At 44.3% G+C, this 26,201-nt stretch overlaps 1 protein-coding gene across 2 annotated transcripts in view; it reads left to right on the forward strand.

The window, feature by feature from the left end:
- The first annotated feature begins 12,828 nt into the window (after nucleotides 1-12,828).
- ADAMTS14 (ADAM metallopeptidase with thrombospondin type 1 motif 14) overlaps nucleotides 12,829-26,201 on the forward strand; it is a 136,469-nt gene continuing 123,096 nt past the window's right edge. For both annotated transcript variants that reach the window (XM_075610750.1, XM_075610751.1), the window contains exons 1-2: nucleotides 12,829-13,390; nucleotides 14,555-14,952. In XM_075610750.1, coding sequence (XP_075466865.1) covers nucleotides 13,306-13,390; nucleotides 14,555-14,952 — 483 coding nt within the window. In that variant the 5' untranslated portion in view covers nucleotides 12,829-13,305. The remainder of the gene's footprint in view (nucleotides 13,391-14,554; nucleotides 14,953-26,201) is intronic.

The raw sequence follows: 26,201 nt of genomic DNA on the forward strand, positions 1-26,201 counted from the left end.
GGGAGTGTGTCCGGAGGATTTCGCCACTCATTCCTTTAGGAGTGGCCCAGCAACAGAAGGTGGGAGAATGGATATGCAAGAGCGGAAGGTTATGAAATTGGGAAGATGGAAATCAAAGAGGTATAAGAGTTTTATGTCCGAACACATTTGATGTAATAGTTTTATAATTTTGTATTGATTAAATTATTTTTCATTTAGGAAGGGAGTCTCGGTATGGCTTATCGGGCATTCCTACGTTTACTACGGAGCACAAAACGACCATATGGTATCAATCTTGGTATAGGTGAAGCAAGGGTAAGATGGAGAGGCAACATACTGGACACCTAACAAGCTCCTATTGAACCCCCAAAATAACCACAACATATATATAAGCATATGAGTGTCACAGAGGAGTGCTACTGAGCATGGCAATATATATTTAAAACCAGAGACAGAATATAAAACACAGACAGGGCTCAGTTTTAGCACATCCAGTGAAACTCATACACGGTACAGTGCCTAAATATATATGTATAAATATCTAATAAGTAAAATGGTCTTTTAGTTTGACATTTTTGGCCAAAATTGTTGTAAGCCCCTGAGCCAACGGCACGGCAGACCACATTTCAGGGGTCCCTAACGCTAATATAAATACTTAATAACCTGTGTAATAACAGGAAGAATGATTTATAGTAAATCTGTCAATATTAGTTGCAAAGTTCTAAGTCTGATTGAAGCTTATATTAACCTGTACATTACCAGGAAAAGTACTCTGTATTAGAGTTGTCACAACCATCCTGCAAGCAAGCAAGTTCCCCTGAGTGGAAGATGCTAAGAACTTTGCAACTAATATTGACAGATTTACTATAAATCATTCTTCCTGTTATTACACAGGTTATTAAGAATTTATATTAGCGTTTGGGACCCCTGAAATGGCTCAGGGGCTTACAACAATTTTGGCCAAAAATGTCAAACTAAAAGACCATTTTACTTATTAGATATTTATACATATATATTTAGGCACTGTACCGTGTATGAGTTTCACTGGATGTGCTAAAACTGAGCCCTGTCTGTGTTTTATGTTCTGTCTCTGGTTTTAAATAAGATGGAGAGGAATTAGGGGTTTACGTTGGTTTCAGGTATTCTCTGAGGTCCTGGGTATTAGATGGTTAGTCAAGGGTCTGGTGATTTTAGTTATTCATGCTGGGGGAAATGATTTGGGTTAATTCAAGACAGTGGAGTTAATTAATATAATCAGACATGACCTAGCAAGATTCGCGGCAGAATTGTTTGAGTGTGGTCAGACATTGTTCTGAGAGTTTTTTTTGGCAGAATGCGCGGGACTGGTTCGTTTTAGAAACATCTCGATGGAAGGTCAACGCTACAATATCGCATCTTTTACGCAAAGTAGGTGGTGTAGTAATCAGACACAGGAAGTTAGAAAGAGAGAATGGAAATCTTTTAAGGAGCGATGGGGACTATCTGAATGACACTGGTCTACAGGATGTTATTGACAGGGCATTAGCTATGTGTGAACGTTGTGTCCATTCCAGGTGTATCGTGGACTCACTAGTGGTGGTATGTCCTTACCAATTGTATGAGGTTAAAGGTTGATGGGTTTTGTTGGCCATATATGGCCTTGGGGAGGTGGCACAATGCCTTAAGCTTTGCAGCTTGGGATGCGCTAACCTTTGGGTTAATAAAGTTGATACATGCCCATTTACCTTGAAGAGCCAGTGGCTAGCATATGTTAAAATGTATTAAATAGTTATGGATGGCAAGGACTATGCTGGTTTTAATAAAATGATGTGGCCGTTTTCATCCAAATACTTGTCTGACTGGTTATTATGGTGTTGGGTGGGGACAGCTTCTGTTAAGATAAATTGAGGAATTCAGCAATCAGACCGATCCCCATGTACCAATAGGGAATTAAGTAATAAGTACGTGTCCCGGTCCTTCCTCCCAGTATAGGCATATATTGTACAAAGAAAAATAATGAAGATTATAACTTATTTATATTATATTTACAATATTCTGCAGCTCAGTAAAAGAGAATGGAAACAGAAGACAATAACAAACAAATTACAACATTGACATACACTGCCACCGTACGTAAAGAGGTCACTGCACCAAGGAGCTTGCAATCCAAAGCAATAGGTGAGTGGAAACATGATGTACAGTGGTAGAAAAGAGGTTGGTGTGTTCTTTAAGGCTGCTTGTCATGCAGCAAGCAGCTTGGATTCTCCTAACAGACGATAGGTATTACACTGATGTATCGCAGTCCAATATAGTTGTATAATCTTCTGTTCTATTAAAATGAATGTGCAGACAGAAAAGATAAAAGGATCAATGCTTTACATCGTAAGACCACTCATGAGGGTCCAATATTACTGATCCACTGGTCAGATATAGGGCAGGTAAATATCACCACTGTATAAGATCAGAAGCAAAGATATATTTAACATTTTCAAATTCTGTAAGCCCCTTGTACAGTAGATTTGAATTAAAATGGAGCAGTCTCTTTAGTCTTAATTACTCCCTCAAGTGAACACTACAGACTTTCAAAACATCAAATACAAGAGAAATGGGATAAAACAATGGACAGTTTTGTGCAAATCATCATTGAGCGCTTTCCCGTGTTGGGACAGCTGCCATTGTAATTAAATGATTTGAGGAGGCACCTTTGCAGATCCACACACAGGCAGGAGCACACAAAGGTGTACAGGGGATGAGGGAGTGCGTCGTAGACGGTAGGTCCCTAATTGCCTGCAGCTTCCTAGTGATATCTGGTCACTACAGTACAGCTGGTAACAGTAGGTAGGGTAGAGTTGGGAGGGGGGGGGAGGGAAAGGGACTGATTGTGCAGTATGCTTAAAAACAGACTTTAATGCACAACACAAACAAATAAAATCCCTCCTGAGGGCGCACTCACATTTTCGTACTGCCACTCAGGGCACGTAAAGGTTTCTTTAGTTCAGCAGTTGCTGCCCGGTGTGAGTCTGTGTAGCCTGAGTCCTCCGTCTGTGGTCCCCGAAAGCGGCCGCTGGGGTTGTCCCTGGGCTGACTGCAGGGCGTTGACGTCACTACTTCCCGGTTCAAAGATTCCTCCCCCTCCCTCCTTCTCCACTCAACGCGTTTCGCAAGCTGGGGTCTTGCTTCGTCAGGAGTGTATCACATGAGGAGCACTCAAAGACCTGTGACTCTGACAATGATACAGTATCTACACGCTGTCCTGAGATACTTATTTATGCAAGCCCGCGTCCATAGTAAGAGCGAAGTCGCGCACGCCGAAAACAAAATGCCAGAAGGCAATGCGAGTGGCCAATCATTAGCGAGACAAACATTTTTGATTTTGGCCCGGGTCGCGTGCGCGGTTCAGCCAATGAGGGTGAACTGCTCACGTGACGTCACAGGCACGCCTCTGGCACGCCCTCGCCGTGCCCCCTGTCACGCAATCCTACAGGCCACGTATCGCTTCTAGTACAGGCGTGTGTGATGTCATGCGCGCTCCTGTACTATATCCGAGGCTTAAGTCAGTGACTCAAACGTTAAAAAACCCTCAGTACCACATTAAGTGAACTTGTAGGTCAGGGGGGACAACTCCAGCCCTCAAGGGCCACCGACAGGCCAGGTATTATGGATATCCCTCCTTCAGCACAGGTGGTCATTATGACAGAGCCACTGAATGAGCCATCTGCGCTGAAGCAAGCATATCCCTAATACCTAGCCTGTTGGTGGCCCTTGGGGGCTGGAGTTGGTCATCCCTTCCCTTGTATAGGAGCTTTGGTACACCAACTGGATATACATCATGTTTATTTTTGTTTGAATAGATGAACCATTTCCCCTTCATTATTTTATCTAGAAGATATTTATTTGTTACTTCTCATAAATTCAAGCTCTTCAATTGGTTTCTTGCATAGCTGACCATTTATATGAATAGGATTTATGTTAGAGATTTTCTTTGGATCTTGTACCAGATGTCCCCATGACTATGAAGTTGCCATTTGTTGGTATGATTTCATTGTATATACAGGCAGTCCTCGTTTTACAACGCTTCGCTTTACAAGGAATGGCTTATCCAACGCTATGCAATGCATACCTATGTTCATTTTTACAACGCCAAAACGGCTTATCCAACGCTCTTACGACACTTTGCAACGTTGTATATGCATATATATATATACACACACACAAACAACGTTGCAAAGAGTCGTAAGAGCGTATATATATATATAATATTGTACTATATAATATTATATTATACTATATAATATATTATATTATATATATATATATATATATATATATAATACAGTATATACACTATATAATTTATGTGTGTGCTGCATATCTTATTGCCTGCATAAAATATTTGGTCTATTTTAGTGTTAAAAATGCCTTCAGGAACGGAACCTTTCATTTAAACAGTGTTCCTGTGGGGAAACGTGTTTCGCTTTACAACGTTTCGCTATCCAACGCCATTTTGAGTAACACATTGTGTCGGATAACCGAGAACTGCCTGTACTGCAAACTAATTGAATGTAATGACAGAAACTGAATTGACTACTTAAAGCAGCAATCCACTCTTACTAACGCTCATTTTATAGGATGGTAACCTGGGGCTCCCTTCAGCTACAGGGACACCCCAGTTCCCAAGATACTCCCTGTTTTTTTAAAGACCATTTAAATGGATGTCCAACAGGAAACTACCACATCATTGATGATGTTGCAGCTTCCTATTGGCCTGAGACTTGGCAGCCATTTTCTGTCTCCCGGAGAGAGATTTAAACCCACTAACTTCACCAGTAAGTATTCAATGAGCTCTGAGATCTTTTTTTTAAAATATTTTTCCTTTATTGGTGTCAATCAGCGTATTGGTACATGTTTACAAGCATTGGTAATCAAGCCATCTTGGCAACGAGGCACATTACATGTACATGGCAGGGGGGCAGTTGATGACACACAATAAGCCATTTTCCCATTTACAGTGGTGAAAAAGAGAGGGGGTGACGAAGGGCGGGTGGATAGTTGGGAACGACTTGGGAAGAGAGAGGGGGGGGGGAAAGGGGAGGGTGGGGGGGAATATAGCAGAGGTGGGATGTTTTGGGGTTCGGAGGTCTGGGATCTAGGGCTGCAATAAGGTTTGTGCCAGAATCGGGGTTTCCGTCCCCGGCCAAGGTTCCCAGGTTCTATAGAATTGGGGCATTTTTTGCCTCAGCATGGCCGTCAGTCTCTCCATACTCATAATTCCATCTATCCTAGTGATTACCGTTCTCCTGGAAGGGGCTTTGACTTTCTTCCAGGCCGCTGCTACGCAGCATCTGGCGGCCGTTAGGATCGCTGCTGTGAGTCTAGCTATGGGGGTAGGGAGGTCATCGACTGGTTTTCCCAGCACATAGGTCAGGGGGTCCAGTGGGATTTCTACATCCAGAGTCTCGGTCAGGAGGCTCTGGATCCGGGTCCAAAATCTTTGGATCTCCGGGCATGTCCACCAAATGTGGGACATGTCCCCCCTTTGACGACATCCCCTCCAGCACTCGTCGGGGGTGCCTGGGTAGATCTGGCTCAGTCTACTCGGGGTCAGGTACCAGTGAAATAGTATTTTGTAGATGTTTTCTTTTGTGACGGTACAGATTGATGTTTTGGTAGCTGCCTCCCAGATATCCTCCCAGTCCTCAAGGTCTATGGTGGTGTTCAGGTCTTCGCTCCACCTTTGCACATATGAGTGGTTGGGGGGGGGGGGGGGGCTGAGCTGCCTCCAATGTTTTGTATATCTCCGAGATAAGGCCCCTTTGGTACTCGCCTCTGAGGCATAGGGTCTCGAATCTGGAGCGCGGTGGGAATTTTAGACTAGGGGATTGGGTTCTCAGGAAGTGCCTAATTTGCAGGTATTGGAATATAGGGAGATCAGGGGACGATAATTTAACTCGCAGTTCCTGGAGGGGCATGACCTCATCGTCTTCCAGTAAGTCTGCAACCACTCTGATATTTAGGCCTTGGAATTGGCGGAATTGGGTTCGGGAACAACCGGGCGGGAAATCCGGGTTCCCGAATAAGGGGATCAGTTGAGAGGGGGTTGAAGCTAGGCCATATTTCCCTTTGGTTTTTAACCATGTCGACCACGTGCATCTCATCGCCCCCAGGCTGAGTCTCAGAGGCTTCCTACTTTTGTGGGCCTGGGTCCATAGTAGGGCTGAGAGGGGGGTGGGGGATGCGTGGTGCGTCTCTATTTCTAACCAGCAATTAGAGGTCGGGAGGTTGTTCCACACCACCGCCTGCCTCAACTGGGCTGACTGGTAATATCGGACTACATCCGGCGCCCCCAAGCCCCGCCTCGTCCTCGATGCCAGGAGTACCGACCATGGGACTCTGGCTCTCCGTTGCTGCCAGATGAAGCGCAGAATATGGGCCTGGATATTCCTTAGTTCTGCTAGTGGGACAGGGAGGGTCTGAAAGTAATAGAGCAGGCGGGGGAGGACATTCATTTTGGTGGATACTATTCTGCCGAACCAGGAGATCTGGTGGGTCTGCCAGGCCTCAAGATCTCTCCTGATCTGTCGGAAGAGGGGGGGGGGGTAGTTGGCTTGGTACAGTGAGCCGTATGAGCTCGCTATTTTTATCCCTAGATACTTGATGTGGGAACTATTCCACTTATATTTGAAATTCTTTTGTAGGGTTTTCCATATGGGATCTGGGAGGGAAATATTGAGGGCCTCTGATTTGTCTGTGTTGACTTTATAGTCTGATAGGCGGCCGAATTGGTCTAGGAGTTTCTCTAGGTTGGGGAGGGAGGTGAGCGGTTCCGATAGGGTAAGAATAATGTCATCGGCGAACAGGGAGATTTTATATTCCCTGTCTGCGACTAAGATGCCCTTTACCGTGGGTTCAACTCTGATGCGAGCGGCTAGGGGCTCTATGGACAGGGCGAAGAGTAGGGGGGATAGGGGGCAGCCTTGCCTGGCACCGTTTTGGATCTTTATTGGGTTGGGGCTACCACCTGGTAGTTTTAACAGGGCCGTGGGGTTAGTATAGAGGGCTCGGACCCCTTCAAGGAATGGGCCAGAAAAGCTGAACTGGCGCATCGTCTGGTCAAGGAAGGACCATTTGATTCGGTCGAAGGCCTTCTCCGCGTCGAGGCTGAGGATCAGGGCCTGGGATTGTTTGAGGTGCACGTGGTCTATAATATCAATAATTTTGCAGGTGTTGTCAGAGGCCTGTCTTCCTGACACAAATCCCACCTGGTCTATATGAATTAGCCTTGGGAGAATAGGGTTCAGCCTGTTTGCTAGGATTTTACTGAAAAGCTTGAGGTCAGTGTTAAATAGGGATATTGGGCGATAACTACCGCACTGAAGCGGGTCTCTGCCCTCTTTATGTATGATAGCCAGATTGGCTGCTGACATACTGCCTGGGATCTGTTCTCCTTGTAGGAAGGAGTTGAACATTTCCAGGAGGTGCGGGGCTAGGGGAGCTGCTAGTTTCTAATAAAAGCCGTTGGAGAATCCGTCCGGCCCAGGTGTCTTAGCTATTTTAAGTGAGGAAATGGCGTTATCTAGCTCTTCTCGGGTTATCTTCTGATTTAAGAACTCGAGTTCTTCTTGTGTGAGGGACGGGAGGTTACACTGGGTTAAGTACTCGGAGGTCCTCCTGGCGTTATCATTTAGCTGATTGGTGGGGTGGAGATTGTAGAGGTCTGTGTAGAACTCCGCAAACTCACGCGCGATGTCTTTCTCGTTATACGAGATTTGGCCGTTCTTGGTCCTGATTTTTGTAATCTGTGCCTTTGTCTTAATGCCTCTTAGTTTCGAGGCCAGAAGCTTTTCCGCTTTGTTACCCCTATCGTAGAACCGCTGGTTGGTCCATTTCAGCGCTCTCTCTACCTCGTCAAGTTGGAGCACTTTTAGTTCCGATCTTGCCTTATCAAGGGTTCTAAGCACCTTTTTCGAGAGGGATTGTTTGTGTAAGCGCTCTAGCGCTCTGATTTTTTCAGTGAGTTCTTTCTGGGCTTTTTGCTTTAGTTTTTTCTTATAGGAGGCCAACGAGATGAGTTCCCCTCTAATGGTGGCTTTGTGCGCTTCCCAGAGCATTGCTGCTGCTGGGACCGAGCCTTTGTTTAGTTGGAAAAGGTGCTTAGTTTTTGCTTGATCGTCTTGACCACCTGAGGGTCATTGAGGAGCGAGTCGTTGAGTTTCCAGTTGTACACTGATGACTTGACGAATGGTAGAGAGAGGGTGAGTGCGATAGGGGCATGGTCGGACCACGTAATTGGGCCTATGTCGAAGTGGGAGGATGCCTGGAGTACATTATTGGTGCCTAGAAAATAATCGATCCGCGAGTAGGACTGATGGGGGGCTGAGAAGGAGTAGTCTCTCTGGCCCACGTGCTGGGTCCGCCAGATATCTGACAGCGAGAAATCTTTAAGGATGTCTCGGAATTTTTGGGCTTTTTTCTGTAATTGGGCAGAGTATGGGGCCGCAATCTGACCAGATCTATCCTGGTCCAGGTTTAGGACCATATTTGCGTCACCGACGAGAAGGGAAGAGAGCGTCGGTTGGTCTAAGGTACTGAGGAGATTCTGGAGGAATTGGGTTTGGTTTGCGTTAGGGGTGTAAATGTTAAGGATGGCTATGGGAGAGCCTGACAGCGTGCCTTGGAGTAGTATATAGCGTCCCTCAGGGTCCTTGGTTACTTTTGTTGGGGCGAATGGGGTGTTGTTCTTAATCAGTATGGCCACCCCTCGTTTTTTATTGGGGGAGGATGCGTAGAACGCTTGGGGGAACGTGTGTTTAAATGTGTTGGGCGGATCTGTGGAATTAAAGTGGGTTTCTTGGATGCAGATTATATCACCTTTAGTTTTTTTGAGCTCTTGGAGGGCTAATTTGCGTTTGCGGACCGAATTGAGACCCTTGACATTAAGGGAGATAATTTTGATCGACGCCATTAGTGGGGGGGGGGGGGTCTCAGGGGTGAACCCCTGTCCCTGAGTTATTCCCATGTCAGGGTTGGATTGAACCTTGGAACACAAGGGCGGGGGGAGGTTCAGGTTGTCCCAGAGGGAGGCACTGGGATAGGGCTGTGGGGGGGGGGCAGGGGGTGGGGCAGGAGGGGGGGAGGACACAAAAGGGCAAGAAAGAGGGTGGGCTAACCGGGAGCCCAAAAAAGATTCATCTTGACATCATGGTGTCAAGGGAGCGGGGTACAAAAAAGACCCCTGGGAGACCTTTTCGGGGCGTCACTCACAGAGTGGAGCCAGCGAACGAGGTCAGACACCCCCGCTGTGTAGCAGGAAGAGGGGGGGGGGGGGAAACTTGGGTGTGAGGCTGCATTTGGTACATACACAGGAATATATAACATTTCAATGCGGAGAGCCCAAAGAGCTGATCTGCGGGAAGGATCCGCTCAGTGTTGGCATTATTATCCTTATACTAGACATTTCTCTAAACACTCTTTGTAGGTCCTGAGCGGGCAGTGCCGCCGAGAAATAGGGGGGGAAGGGAGGGGGGAGGGGGGGAGTGGGGGGGAGTGGGGGGGAGGGGAGTGGGGGGGGGGAAGGGAAAGGGGAGGGGGGGCGGGGGCACATGATATTTACAACTTTATTTGGTGGTTAGACATTACTCTTGGGTGGAGCCCTTTCCTAGACCCAGATAGCGCTCAAACATTGTAGTTATCTCTTGTTCAGACAGTAATGGTTTGCACATTGATACAGAGCGAAAAAGGGTGGTTATGCATAGTTCAGTTCATACCTGGGGGGGGGGGACACCTTGGGGTTAGATGGGGGTTGTCAAAGTCCTTTGGGGGGCCAACCAGCGTGGTCCGTGGGTTGATTGGGAGGAGGGGGGCGAGGGGGAAGGGGGGGAGGGGGGAGGGGGGAGGAGGTAGAGGGAGAGATGGGGAAGGGGGAGGGAGGGGGAGGAGGAGGAGGGAGGAGGGGGAGGGGGGGGGGCACATTGCATTTATAAGTTGAGTTGGTGGCTATGCATTTCTGGAGGGCACCCTTGAATAGGGCCCTTTCCTAAACCCACACAGCGTTCAAACATTGTTATTAGCTCTTATTCAGACATTACTGGTTCATACATTAATCATAGCGGTAGGGAATGGTTGCACATAGCTCATTATAGTCCTGGGAGGTGGGAGTATCATTGGGGTATATTGGGGGACAGCAAAGTCATTTTGGGGGGGGGGCCACCCAGCGCGGGCCTTGGTTTGACTGGGAAGAGGGGGGGGTACCCTTCGGGGGTAGGGGGAGTTGGGGAGTGGGGTGCGCACCTTCGGGGTGGGGAGGGAGCGGAAGGGGAGGGGAGCATAGGCCCCTCGCGGTGGGGGCCAAGGAGGAAGCAGGCCTATCTTTGGGGGGGAGGCAGGGTGGAGCTGGGAGTGGGGCCAATGTTTGCGCATACAACCTGTCCCCTGCGGATCGGGGGGGAAGGGGGGCCTCCGGCGGCTGTCCCTGAAAGGGAGCGTCTGTCTGCCGAGTCCCTGGTTCTCCGCTTCTGGAGTTGGGCCTCCCCAGGTTGGGGGCCTGGTGCTGGTCTCGTCCGTCGGGATCGCAAGAAGACGACCTCTGCTGGGCAGGAGGAGCAGCGCGTGGATGTTGCTCTCCTCCGTTGGTGTCCGGGCCTCCATGGGTACAGCGTTGGTTCCCCTTGCATCGGGGGGGTACGGGAAGGTAAGTGGGAAGGTTACTCGGGTTTGGGGGGAGAGTGGGGGACAGGGGGGGAGGGGGGGAGGGGGAGGAAAGTGGGGGGAGGGGCCGGGAGAGAGGGGGCAGGGGTGGGGAGTGTGGGGGCAGGGGCAGAGACAGAGAGGGGGGGGGGTGGGGTGGGGGGGGAAGGGGGGTGAGGAGGGAGAGGGGAGGAAGGGGGGGAGAGAGGGGGTGTGGAGGGGGGGTGGGGTGTGGAGGGGGGGGAAGGCTCGCGGGCTGTTATGTTGGGGCCTGCAGGGCCTGTGGGGTCTCTTAGCCGCTGGGCTCTTTAGTGGCAGCCGTCTGCTGCGGTCGTTGTAGCAGCTGGGGCACGGTTTGTGCGGGGTGCTTGCGAGGGCGTCCTGTGGCTCCTTCAGCTCCGGAAGGCAGCGGGAACGTCAGGGTTCAGCGAAGTCGTTGGCTGGCCAGCCTCTCCGATGCTCGGGGGGTTTCCTGGGGGCCCGTCTCCGTCGTCGCATCAGTGGGGGGACGGTTGTTCTTCTGGGGAGGGGGGATTCCTAATGCTTTTAGAAAGTCTTTCACATCTTCAGGGGCAGACACCGTGTAGTGGCAGCCATTGCGGAGCACCACTAACTTAAAGGGGAATCCCCAGCGGTATTTAACCCCTTGGTCTCTGAGGTGGGAGGTAAGTGGTCGCATCGCGTTTCTTTTGTTTATTGTTATGCGGGAGAGGTCATTGAAGAGCTGGATTGCCACTCCGTCCATCGTCACGGAGCGCAGATCCCTGGCAGCCGCCATGATTCGTTCTTTTGCAGAGTAAGCGTGCATTCTGAGCACCACATCTCTGTGCCGGTTGGGGTCTGATGGCTTCGGTCCTAGGGCTCTGTGGGCTCGGTCGGTATGCAGGTCGTGCTCAGACAGGTCGGGCACAAGCTGCAAGAAGAGTCTGCGGAGATAGGGCTGCAGTTCCTCGTGGGTAATAGCTTCAGGGATATTTCTGAGGCGGATGTTCTGCCTCCGTTCCCTATTTTCAAGGTCCTCGAGCGCACTTTGCAGGTCGCGGATCGCCTCCCCACATCTCAAGACCTCCTCATGGGTCTCGGCCTGCTCGTTAGTTACTCCCTCGATTTTTGCCTCAAGGTCCTCCGTCCGCGCTCCCACCTCGGCTCGTATGGTTTGGAGGGCTTTCTCCGTGTCCTCCTGGACCCCCCTCCTCATTTTGACTGTGAGGGAGTCAAAAAAATCTTTATTTAGGACGGGGGGGGTCCGTCTCGATCGGGCTATGTCGGCCGCTGCGCGCCTCGTGCTCCGGTTCCTCCTCGGCGCCATCTTGCCCTGCAGGGCTGATGTCTACCAGGCGCTGTGCCGGAGCAAGGAACTTGGTGACAGGGTTTGGGTTCTTCTTTTGCGCCTTCCCTGTCATCTCTCCGGTGCTAGATGTCGGGGTGGGAGCCAAATTCGGGGAGTTTGGGGTGGGGGAAAGTGCCTATTCTAGTAGCTTTTTATGCGAGGGTGCCGGGAGCTCCTCCACTAGCAAACCATCGGCGGTGACGTCACCGGAAGTCTCCTGAGATCTTTTTTTTAAACTCGTATCAACACAGTAACACTATGATTAGCTGCTTTCTAATTTTCTTTTTCCCTGAAATGTTTTTTTTTATGTGTTTTCACCCCAATTTGATATCACTTGTATTAGGACTTACCATGGTAACCTCTATTTGCTTAGTCTGTGTGAGTACAAGTGACTGTTTAAAGTTCCCAGTTGGCAAAATGATTAGAAAATTATATCACATTATTAAGAACACTAACAGATGGATTCACAACAGCAAACATAGATGTTTGTACACACCCGCATAGATAAATATATTTTGAACAAATGAGCGTGTAGAAATGCCACACGGTTCCCTCAATTAAATCTAGAGGGGCTGTTTTTATTTAAAGATGCCAAGTCTGGCAATAAAAAGAAGATACAAAAAGAAATTAAAAGCAGAGGACTGCAATATTCTTTATTAATTCTGGTGCTGTTTTTGCCGACGACTTTGATTGCATGATTTGCGACAAGGGTAAGCCATGTGGACTAATACGTTTCCCCCCCCCCCCCTTGCACTGTTATTTATTTTTCCACATAGCCCCGGGGAACGCGCAGCTTCCCATGTCAGATGTGGGAGACTCCTCTTCCCAGAGGAGGTACAGCAGGCTGCATACACTACAATGTTACCCAGATGATGTCAGTGCCTGCATCCTCTGGTTGGGAGCTGCAATGATTTCTGCCTACACAGACTTCCCTCCCTTTTCCACTCTCTTTCTCTCCTCCTCCCTCCTTTCCTTTGCCTTCCTAAATGGATGGGGTTTGTCCTGGATAGGCACAGTTCACAAGGGTCCAAAAAGACTGTATCAAAGCCTCTTTAAGTTTCTCCCCCACCCCTCCAGAGTGTGCCTCTCCTGATCTGTCAGTTTGCAGCACTCCAACAGGAGGAGAGCAGATTGTTAAACGCCTGGCTGACTTTAAAAAATCCTGAAAGATCTCTCCCTCTCTCTCTTTCTAATTGCACTGCTTCCAGAGAGTAAAGTAGGAGAAATCTCAAAAGAAGGAAAGGCAACTCAAGCACCTCACCTATTGGATATCTTAATCATTCTGCTTCTTGTCCTGGAAAAAGATACACACTTTCCTTTCCAAGCTACACCCAATGGATTTTATCTGCATGTATGGAATCTTTTCTTGCTTTCTAACATTTAGCTGCTGGCTGCCTGTGGATTCAGTTATTACAGAAGGTATGAATTAATCAACATTAAGGATTTGCCATCATTACTTAAATATGTTGCAGTCTTTCATTCAAACGGAAGGAACGTAGAATTTAGTTATGTCATTTTAATAAGCATTTGAGTATGTGAATATAGTACTTTAAAAAGTTTTTCTTTGAGTTATTTGAGAGTTGTGGGTGAGATATGTCACTTTAGTTGTTGTTTTTGCTGCTGTTGTTGTTGTTGTTGTTTTCCATTAAGCTACAACTGAAGGTGAACTTTGCTATATGTGTGTGTGTCATGTATACCTGATTTCATAAGCAGTAACACTGATTTACTTGGCACAGAACACACTGAGTCCCATCTACCATGAAGAAAACCATTCAGGATTTCTAACCTTGTGTTTTTAAATAACCACAGTCATTCCCTTTTTAAATGCGTGTAACCTAATCTTGGTTGCTAGTTTTCTTAGGGGAGTAAGGGATGGGACTTCTAGTGTGCCGAAGCAGGGCTCATTCACACATCTACTGTTACTATTTACAGTGTTTGGTGTTATTTAAATGGCCATCGCCCATGATACAGTATGATCTGTGTGTGAACTTGCATTGATTGTTCAAAACTAGTTCTTAAACGGGTCACCATGATGAAAGACAACACAGATGTATTCATTTGAAGTCCAAGTTGCTCTTACTGTGTTATTTATGAATTATTACCTAGGTGCGTTTGTTTTGACAGGTGTCATTAACCCTGTCCCTGCCAGATGGGGCTGCAAGTTATGGCTGTGATTCTCCTCCCTCTCTGGCATGGAAGGGGTAATAGAAATATGCAGCTGGGAGAGTTGTATTTTTAAAGTACAGTACAGTAGAAGGTCAATACTTAACATTTGTGATCCATTTCGCATGTGATTGTACATTACAATACTGCTTTCATTCTGTTATGCAAAACACATTACATTTCTGCCAGAAAAGAGTAATCGGTTGAAAGTATTGTAGATTTGATAAATACAGATGTGTTTGCTGCAGACTGGACATGCTGTTTGATGTTTTCCAGACGGATTTTTTTTTTTAGAAAATTCCCAAGCCAAAAATTCAAAGCAAACAAGATACGTTTGCTTGTATAATGAACACTGCTCAATTTTTTAAGTACGTGTTTTTAAAACCTTAAAAAAAGCTCTTATTTATTTATTTCCAATAGAACCCCTCTCTGGAAAGCTAAGTGAATATGGTGTGATTGTCCCGTTCAGTACAGATCGCCGGGGACGGTATCTTTCCCACGTGGTGTCAGCAGCCGGCAGTAGCAGAGGTGAGCTGACCTCACAACACCCTGGGCAAAGGGTGGCCCGCAGTGTCCCGGACCCAAGTGGAACTCAATCAGATGATAGGTGGTTGTACTTCAATGTCACCCTCTTTGGGAAGGAGCTGCATCTGCGTCTGAAGCCCAACAGACGTCTGGTTTCTCACGGGGCTACTGTGGAGTGGCAGGAGGATTTCAAAGAGATCTCGCAAGGGTCAGTCGATGCCGGGTGTGTATACACTGGGGGCATCACAGACATGCCAGGAGCAACTGTGGCAATCAGCAACTGTGATGGACTGGTAAGATGAGCGGATATATATGGCACCTTGCTGCTTTATATTAGTGCTTTTCCATACTGTACATGTTTATTGTCAGAAGAGATTAAATTGTTGGGAGTCATTTTCTATCATAGTTGCATAATGTCAGTGTCTCGCTTAATGCTGATTTATAGCCTGACTGTAATTGCTCAGATAATACAGTCCCCATTGTTCACCAGTAGTGGAAATTCCCTAAGAAAGTAGTTGTATTATGCTTTATAATAGGAGAGCACTCACCCTTTCCAATAATTTGGCATTTCAACACATTTACTATATCATTAAGTTGTCTAAACAAATAAGCTCTTATTAAATAACAAATCCTTTTTTTCTTTAAGAAAAAGCTAAAAGTAAAGGTTAGCAAATTATAAAATAGTACTATGCACCATCACCACCGTTTACACTTTATTTTATTAGTGGGGGGAGGGGGGGTTATTAGTGTGACAAAAAAAAAATCCCCAGGCTTTTAATAGTCTGACATATGTACACACAGTTCTACATTGCAGATTTCCAATGACTATTATAACTCATGTAACTACTTTAACTACTGTCAGCTCGGCAGATGCCAAAAATATACTCAAGTCAACTCTCATCTGAAGTTATTTCCAACGCTGGGAGAGTTAGGAAGGTCTAAGTGTTGGTGTTTTCCATGTGTGAAGTTACTGGTTCTTCCAACGCCAAGTCTGTTTCTGTAAATAGTGCCATGATGTTATTTAGAATCAGTCTGCTGGCTCAAGACCTACACATCTTTTGGCTGTAGCCCTTCTTGTTCTATGTGTTTCTTTTCTAATTCATACACTGAATTCTATTGGACAATGTTTTTGAGAACTAAAGTACAATTGAGATATAAACTAGTACACCTCTATTTTAAACTATAACAGATTTTAGTTAGTGGTGACATGCCAAGATTTTGTATATTTTGAAAGATATTACTGATCTACTATTCAAGGAAGGGTTGGCAGAATTTCTATGTCTGAAAAAGAAATTCATGTCAACATGGTAATCACCTGGCTTTTACCTTAAAATATTTCCATGCAGCACTTTTCTGAGCTAGCATTGATCAAAGTCTTATATGCAAATTAGCCATGTGCTATTTTTCTTTTGAATGAGTTCCAGCACCATAGGAATTCTGAGCTGACTAATTCTTGACTCAGAGTTCTAACCACACCTCCACATTCAAATGCTTAGCATTTTACTTATGCATTGAAAACACATCAATGGAAATATTGAAATTTGTAAACCATCATACATGGAGAAACTACACTTGAAATATATCCTGTCAACATTTTTGCATCTATCCATTTTAATTACATCTTCAATATTAAACAGATTCACCATTCAGTTTGTTCCTGTTTTGTGACTTCTTGTTCGCCATGTATATGTTACAAGTTGCTTTGCTATTTCCACCGGGTCATACCTTATTTAAAAAAAAAAAAAAAAATCATGCTATTGATCGAGCAAGTTCATTTCCTGACACTTTTAATGATCCAATACAAGAATTATTTCAAGACGTTTGAAGTAGATATTTGTGATGGGAAAAGCTCATCTACAAACTACATCAATGGAGCGCCTATGTTGGTTCCACCTTTATATTATTATTGTTTATTTGTCAAGTGCCAACATATTCTACAGTACAGGTACAATGGGGGTACAGAGAGATGTCAATTACGCAAACAGAGTTACATACCAAATAAGGACAAACAAGCACAGATACAGAAGGGAATGAGGGCCCGGAGTCTGGGAGCTTACACTCTAGAGTGAATGAGCGACAATGTTGAAACAAAAGGTAAAGTGGTTACTCATTGTGGGATGGAGTATGTTTAAGCCGCACAGCTGATCCCATTAAGGTTGGAGGGTGTGGATGTTAGGGGGTGTGAGATAGCATGGAGATTGGTCCAGGTGGCTTCTCCAAAAATACTGGACACAATGGTGAAAGGTGTGACGCGCTCAAAGTCGGTGGGAAGGTATGTTATTTATAAATGATCTGACTGTCAAAATTTCACTCCAAGTATGCACCAATACTGTATGCATCAATTTCTACTATTTCATATTCTAATTCGTAAAAAATAAAATAGCGCCCTCCCCAGAATTTTTTTAACAAACCAGAATATGAAGTGGTACAAATTGGTGCATACTTGGGAATTTTGAAAAAATGACGTAATGGTCCAATCATTTATAAATAACATAGAGTACCTGCAGTCATACTGGCCCATAGCGAGCAGTACTGACCTTAATGCTCCTCCCCCACAAATTACAAGATTGTTGCACCCCTCTTCATCTTCTCACCCCTCTCCTCATCCTCTCACCCTCACCTCCCTGACCCTCTCTCACCCTCCATCCCATCTTCCTGTCTCCCCTCTTCCTCTCTCACCTGCCTCTCCTCATCCTCTCTCACAGGACAAAATAGAACAAATACACACAGGACAGCCACAGAAAACACACACAACAGGACAGACCAAACACACACACACCCCTTTCACCTTTCTCCTGCACATGTTTTCCGCCTCTCCTTGGCCCCACCCCCTGGCTCCTGACACCTCCTCCTGATTGGCTGCATTATCTAGTTGACCAGCCCCATAGCAACCGCTCTGCTTTCTCCCTGCTCGGGGAAATCCGGTCGGGTCACTATGCCCAGAGAGGTAATACCAGACAAATACGTGTTCAGTATTACCTCTAACTTTTTACTGGACAGTGTCCAAATCCAGGACAGTCCGTTCAATACAGGACACCTGACAACCCTACTGGTGGCCAATGTGACTCTTAGAGGACATCATCACTTTTTTGCTTATCTCTAGGAGAGAAATGTGTCCAGGATGACATGATTATGATGCTGGTAGGTCCGAGGTACCCAGCACTTCGTTTGTAGATGTCACCCGTATGCAGAAGAAACTATTTAGTCCAGACACAGTTTTAAAAGCACATTCCTACCTGCTTTTTAAATTCAAGCAATTTTCACATTTATATTGAAACAGCTCACAAATGGCTCATTTAAAATGTCAACATATTTCACAAAATGGCACGTACAATATATTGATATAGATTTTACTATTTTTAAATCAATGGCCCAGTGTTTAGATATTACGGACATTCTAATCCCAGGGAGAAATAGGCATTTGACATTTTTATCCCTCACAGTGTGTACTTGGCCCAGTTAAGTAGAAGGCTAGATCTGAAAGGAAGCTTGGCTGGCTGAATACACAGGTAACTCATGCCATTCTCTTCTGCAGGGTACCTCGCTGCGCCACTTGGGTAGTCTCAGTCGAGAAGATAGTATCTAAGTGGACTTGTTTAACTTTCCTCATTTGATTTTACAATAGCATGAAACTTAGGACAAACATGTTGTCACTGCAACGTCTCTCGTATGGCCTGCTTGTGTCTGCATATATCTACAGAACTCGTGCATAAAACTGTGTGAGGATGTCTCTCTATTCAATTTTAAATAATGTGCACAGCACAGTGTCGTGCCTCGCAGTAATTTAACTACAACTCAATGCAATGTACAAATATGACATTCCACTCACTTTTCTGTTTCCCATTGCAAGAGAACATGCTATCAACACCCACATTAATAGTCTCTACAGGGTTTACGATCCTCTGTGCAGCAGTTTAAATAACATACAGAACACCTACAAGCTCATATTGAAGCCCCAAAATACCCACAACATATATATAAGCATATAAGTTTCACAGAGGAGTGCTACTGAGCATGGCAATATATATATTTCAAACCAGAGACATAACATAAAAAACAGACAAAGCTCAGTGCACATCCAGAAAACCTTATATACGGTACAATGCCTAAATATACATGTCTAAATAACTAATAGATAAAATGGTCTTTTAGTTTAACATTTTGGCCAAATTGTTGTAAGCCCTTGAGCAAAACGCACGGCAGACCACGTTTCGAGGGTCCCTACACTAATATAGATTCTTAATAACCTGTGCATTGCCAGGAAGAATGATTTATAATACATCTGTCAATATTAGTTGCAAAAGTTCTAAGTCTGATTGAAGCTTTTATTAACCTGTACATTACCAGGAAAAGCACTCTGTAATAGATTTGTCACAATCAGACTGTGAGCAGGCAAGTTCCCCTGAGAGTGGGAGATGCCATGGAGTGAGCTTTTAACCATTTAAATGTGGGAGGGAGTGAGCTTCAATTAGGTAGGAGGTTGCCACCCTCTAATCAGCTAAGACTAGCTGAACAAGAATTATAAAACATACAGAACACCTACAAGCTCATATTGAACCCCCAAAATACCCTCAACATATATATATAAGCATATAAGTTTCACAGAGGAGTGCTACTGAGCATGGCAATATATATATTTAAAACCAGAGACATAACATAAAACACAGACAAAGCTCAGTGCACATCCAGAAAAACTTATATACGGTACAATGCCTAAATATACATGTCTAAATAACTAATAAATAAAATGGTCTTTTAGTTTAACATTTTGGCCAAATTGTTGTAAGCCCTTGAGCCAACTGAGAATGACTCAAGAATGACTCAAGAGAATGGCTCAAGGGTTTACAACAATTTGGCCAAAATGTTAAACTAAAAGACCATTTTATTTATTAGTTATTTAGACATGTATATTTAGGCACTGTACCGTATATAGGTTTTTCTGGATATGCACTGAGCTTTGTCTGTGTTTTATGTTATGTCTCTGGTTTTAATCAGCAGTTTAAATAGACAGAATTCATAGTAGGTATAGTTGCTGTTGTGGCAGTGGACCATATTCACCTGGTAGATTCACAGTGAATTATCCAACTGGTCAAGTTCACTTTTAGTATTGTCGAGACCGTTAAACTTGGTATTTCATACCTGAGCCTGATCATATCCGTTTTCACTATGGCCCATCCCATTTCTCAGGTAAAAAGGGTATCAATTACATTTAAACAACTGTGTGGCATGATGGGGAAACTATTATTGCATAAGAAGAACTTCTTTATATAAACCGGAACAACTTGGATTCTATGGGGGCTATGCACTAAGCTCCGTGCTTTTGCATCTGGCTGGGGAAAAAAAGCACGTCCGATAAAAAGTGAAGCCGGGGACGCGATTCACTAAGGCCTTGAGCCTATTTTCTATCGTACATGCTCAAAACAGCCACATCGTACGTGTTGGTTTTTCCCTCAGCTAGCATTCTTAAACTTTACGTACGCTAGCTGATAGAAAAAAAAGCTGCATGTAACATTTGCATGGAGATTTGGCATCTCCATGCAAGGCTGTTACAGGCGATCGTACACAAAATAAAATCATTTTAATAATAGTGTACATGAGCAGGGGGTCTCCGGAGCTGAACCGCATTGGTTCCAGGTCCGGGGACCCCCTACTTCAGGAGATACAGGCCCCGTTATGGGGTGCCGGTATCCCCTGTACTTTGAAAGCTTCCGCGTCACGTGACCGGGACATTTACATTCTGCAGGGGATACTGGCACCCCATAACGGGGCCTGTATCTCCTGAAGTAGGAGGTCCCCGGACCTGTAACCAATGCGGTTCAGCTCCGGAGACCCCCTACACATCTACACAAAACACACATATCAATAAACAATAATTCCTTACCTTAGCGGCTATCCGCTATGGTAATGAAGCTGCATTAATGTACATTTTAATAATAGTGTGCAGGAGCAGGGGGTCCTCTGAGCTGAACCGCATTGATTTCTACCTCAGAGACCCCCTGCTTCCCGAGTTACAGGCCCTGGAATGGGGCATCGGAGGCCAATGTTGCCGCCATATTTATAGCGTCCAAGACGCCACGTGGGCGCTATAAAGATGGCGGCGACACTGGCACCGATGCCCCAAACCGGGGCCTGTAACTCGGGAAGTAGGGGGTCCCTGAGGCAGAAATCAATGCGGTTCAGCTCAGGGGACCCCCTGTTCCCACACACTATTAGTAAAAATACATTAAAGCAGCTTCATTACCTTAGCGGCTATCCGCTAAGGCAATGAAGGGGTTAAGGCACAATAGCATGTTTATTGGGGACAATTGCCCCCAATAAACATTGCAATATACAACACACACACACCCCCCCTAACACATACAATACAGTAATGGGCAAAATTACTATTATCCACATATGGATAATAGATTATTTGCTCATTATGAAACACATAAAACATACATAAATAAAAACATGAAATCTTAATCTGAAAATCACCACATTGCATCTTACAATTAAACCAGCAGCTAGACAAATGTATATCAAATGTTACACAATTGCATTGAGTGTGTACATGATGCAATTAATCTGTGCATCATGTAACACTATGAAAAATCAATTTCAAAATAAAATACACTATGAACAATGTCCCCTAACCACCAATGCCATCCACAAAATCAAACAGAAACTAAGCAACATAAATACATTTATCATCAATTAATCAATTTCCTAAACCAATTACAATACTGTACAATCCAAATCAATTATACAATTCACTATTCAATTCCTAAAGCCAAACCATTGGCAAAAAAATTCGTAACCACCATCATTAAAATCTAACGACCAGAAATAAATCATTACAAATATCATGTAACTAAATAAAAATTACATTACACACGCCAATGTATAAATAAAGCTGCTAAATACATTAGAAATGCATGAGATACATAAACATTAGCAAAACAATCATTTATTATCCCTGTATGTATATCCATATAGATATACATAACATACAGGGGCAATAAAAGAGCATAATAAACAATGCATTTACATCCCAAAATCACATACAATACACCCATTTAGTGTCCCTGAATGTATGTATATCCCTAGGGACATAGATCAATTCAGGGGCATTCAATGGAAATAAAAAAAAAATACACTTTTGAAAAAATCAAAAAACCTGTAAAAATTAAAATAATATACTTTTCTTTTGTTTACTTACCATTAGATTCCCACTCACCGAAATCCAGGGGAACCGGAAGTTCTCGAACCAATCCACAAGAAAAATTAATAAACCATTACAATCCATGTCTGTGTCTTCTTTCTTCTATTTGTAATCCTTTGCGTCAGTCTTGGAGTCTTCTTTTCTTCTTTGGGGTCTTCTCCGTCTTCTTCCATCTTTTTACGCCACGCCCTTCTTCTCTTCTTAGGAGGGGAGGTCTTCCCTCCTCGGCGTCTGCCTTCAAAATGAGACGACATAGGCTTTTATAGGCCTATGACGTCACATTTTCATCAAATTGTTCCCACGGCCCTAATTGGGCCGTGAAAACCATGTGATTTGGGGGGGGGGGGGGGTTTTGATGATGTAATTTAAAGGCAATGACGCCAGCCAATCAGAATGGCTGAGCTTCAATTGCCTTTAAGATGACGTCATCAAAACAAAGATGGCCGGCGACACATGGTACGGTAGCCAATCAGAGCGTGGGAACGAAATCCCAACTCTGATTGGCTCTGGTAGACCATGTGACAGAAGCTTTGCTTCAGCCAATCAGAGTTGGGATTACGTTCCCATGCTCTGATTGGCTACCGTACCATGTGTCGCCGGCCATCTTTGTTTTGATGACGTCATCTTAAAGGCAATTGAAGCTCAGCCATTCTGATTGGCTGGCGTCATTGCCTTTAAATGACGTCATCAAAAAAAGTTCCCCCCCCCCCCAAATCACATGGTTTTCACGGCCCTGATTAACAATTTGACAAAAATGTGACGTCATAGGCCTATAAAAGCCTATGTCGTCTCATTTTTAAGGCAGACGCCGAGGAGGGAAGACCTCCCCTCCTAAGAAGAGAAGAAGGGCGTGGCGTAAGGAGATGGAAGAAAACGGAAGAAGACTTAGAAGACCCCAAAGAAGAAAAGAAGACCCCAAGACTGACGCAAAGGATTACAAATAGAAGAAAGAAGACACAGACGTGGATTGTAATGGTTTATTATTTTATGGTTACCTGTGGATTGGTTTGAGAGCTTCTGGTTCCCCTGGATTTCGGTGAGTGGGCATCTAATGGTAAGTAAACAAAAGAAAAGTATATTATTTTAATTTTTACAGGTTTTTGATTTTTTCAAAAGTGTATTTTTTTTAATTTCCATTTAATGCCCCTGAAATGATATATGTCTCTATGGCTATACATACATTCAGGGACACTGAATGGGTGTATTGTATGTGATTTTGGATGTAAATGCATTTTTTATTATGCACTTTTATTGCCCCTGTATGTTATGTATATCTATATGGATATACATACAGGGATAATAAATGATTGTTTCGCTAATGTTTATGTATCTCGTGTATTTCTAATGTATTTAGCAGCTTTATTTATACATTGGTGTGTGTAATGTAATTTTTATTATTTAGTTACATGATATTTTTAATGGTTTATTTCTGGTAGTTAGATTTGAATGATGGTGGTTACTTTGAATTAGAATTTTTTTGCCAATGGTTTGGCGTTAGGAATTCAACAGTGAATTGTATAATTTATTTGGATTGTATTGTAATAGGTTTAGGAAATTGATTGATTGATTGATGGTAAATGTATTTATGTTGCTTAGTTTCTATTTGATTTTGTGGGTGGCATTGGTGGTTAGGGGACATTGTTCATAGTGTATTTTATTTTTAAATTGATTTTGCATAGTGTTACATGATGCACAGATTAATTGCATCATGTACACACTCAATGCAATTGTGTGACATTTGATATACATTTGTCTAGCTGCTGGTTTAATTGTAAAATGCAATGTGGTGATTTTCAGATTAAGATTTCATGTTTTTATTTATGCATGTTTTATATAATTTATATTTATATAATAGATGCATATCTGGATAATAGTTAGTTTGCCCATTACTGTATTGTATGTGTTAGGGTGGTGTAATTAGTTATAAATATTGTTTATTTTTTTTGGAGGCACAACATTGGTACCGCAGGCCCGCGGATACCCCGGGACTCCTGCGGGGACCCCCGCAGGGTCAGCCGGGGACACCCACGGGACCCCCGGCCTCCCTCCGGGACACCCGCCGGCCTGTTGTATGGGTGTTGCGCATGCAAAAATGTAAACAAAGACATTGTTCAAAGTCCAGCTTTTTTATCACCTACCTTTAGCTGGCGAGCTTTGTTGAACGCAACTTTCGCGTACGATAACTTTGCGTAGCTTAGTGAATCCCGGAGAAGGGCAGAATTGAATGCAAACAGGTTATCGTACGAGCAAAGTTGGACTTTGAAAAATTTCCTGAAAAAAGCCACTTTAAGAACGCAAAGTGCCTGTTTTCGTGGCTTAGTGAATCGAGTTCGGCGGAACATCACGTTCTAAGAGCACTTTGCGTTCTTAAAACGACTTATCACTGCTTAGTGCATAGCCCCCATTGACTTTTGAGCGAGAGCTATAATGATGCATATGGACCTATCTGTCACTTTCTACTTCTAAAGTAATCTCTATTGAAACATGTCATTCTACACTCATGTGTGAAAACTATGCAAAACTAACACATTTTCAGTGCACAAAAATAAATGCCATGCAAACTCTCCCTGAATATTTGACTTGCCAAGTTGAAATTATATGTTTGAGGAAGAATCTAAGCCAGTGGTTTTCACCCTTTTTTTCTTTCTCTCGGGCACCCCTAATTACAGTGCTCAGTTGCTGAGGCACCCCAACAACAGAACAGTCAGTGACAGAAAACAGAGGGGGCAGAGAGTCACAGGAGGCAGATGGGGCAGAGTCACAGAAGACAGAGGGGCAGAGAGTCACAGGAAACAGAGGGGGCAGAGAGCCAGAGGAGGCAGGGAGTCAGAGGGGGCAGAGTCACAGGAGGCAGAGGGGGCAGAGTGTCACAGGAGAAAAAGGGGACAGAGAGTCACAGGAGACAGAGGGGACAGAGAGTCACAGGAGACAGAGGGGGCAGAGTCACAGGAGACACACACAACAGGAAAGAACAAATACACCCACACACATCAGGACAGATCAAATACACACACACAAAACAGGACAAAACAAATACCCTTCCCCCCCCCCCCCACACACACACCCCAAACAGGACAGAACAAATACACACAGGACAGACAGAGACGCCAAGCCTCACCTCTCTCCTGCCTATGTTGCTTCTTCCTTCTCCTCTGATTGGCCACCCCCCCAACCCCCCAGCTCATGACACAACCTCCTGATTGGCTGCATTACCTAGCAGCACCCAATCAGGGTGGAGGAAACTACCGAGCCCCCTAGCAACTGCCCTGATTTTGACCCTCTCCGGAAACCCCAGAGTGCAGCTGAACAGTTGGGAAACACTGATCTAAGCATTGTTGGTCCATGATGACTTTTATTGTGAGGAAAAATATATAATAACTAACATTTAAAAGGATAAAAATGTAAGAGCCATAGTCACAAGTTGCAGTAGTTTAAAATGATTAACTGTCCTTTTGCATGTTATTTTTTATATTTAATTTACACATAGTCTCAATTTTTAGAATGTCTTTAAAGGTAGGAATATAATGAGAAGTACTTAAGAGACAGATACTGTTAACATTGGAAATACTAGCTTATGTGGCTACATATGTTTTCACATCATCATCATCATCATCATCATCATCATCATCATCATCATCATCATCATCATCATCATCTTCATCATCATCACTATCCCTTGTTGATCCACTGCTGGATGAAGCTTCATCAATAATAAGTACTGCTGTTCCAAGCATCTCTTCTCCATGTTATTTCAACACATTTTCTTATTTCATCCTTCCATCTTACTGGTCATTGTCTTTTCATAACCCTTCGAATTCAGTCGAGTACCGTCCCTGTCCAAAGATGATCATTTATTCTTGCGATATGTCTGGCCTACTGCCATTTTAATTTCTTCACCTTTGTAAGACTTTTGTTTTGTTTCAAACCCATTCATTCTTTTCCCTGTCTCTTTGGGTAATACCCTGCATACATTTCTCCCCACTTCTTTAAGTTGTCTGAAGCTTTGCATTTAGGGCCCAAGTTTCACTTCCATACGTAAGCACAGGCTCAATACGCTTGTTAAACACTTTCCTTTTGAGGCACAGTGGAAGGTTCCCTTGTAAGATTGTCTTGTTTTTGTGCTTCATCGCATCTTCATTCCCCTATTGATTTCATTCTAGAGTTTCCCATCTATTTATACTTGCTGGTCAAGGACTTTTAGTTATTTTTCATTTATTTCGATCTTTGTAGAGTTGACACATTTGTTGAACATCACTTTGGTCTTGCTGAGAATCATATGGAGGCCCACCTTCATACTTTCTTTGGTGAGTTATCTGATTTGTTGATTTCAGGTCTTCT

Source organism: Ascaphus truei, chromosome 8, assembly GCF_040206685.1.
Source record: "Ascaphus truei isolate aAscTru1 chromosome 8, aAscTru1.hap1, whole genome shotgun sequence".
In the NCBI taxonomy this organism is placed as follows: Eukaryota; Metazoa; Chordata; class Amphibia; order Anura; family Ascaphidae; genus Ascaphus; species Ascaphus truei.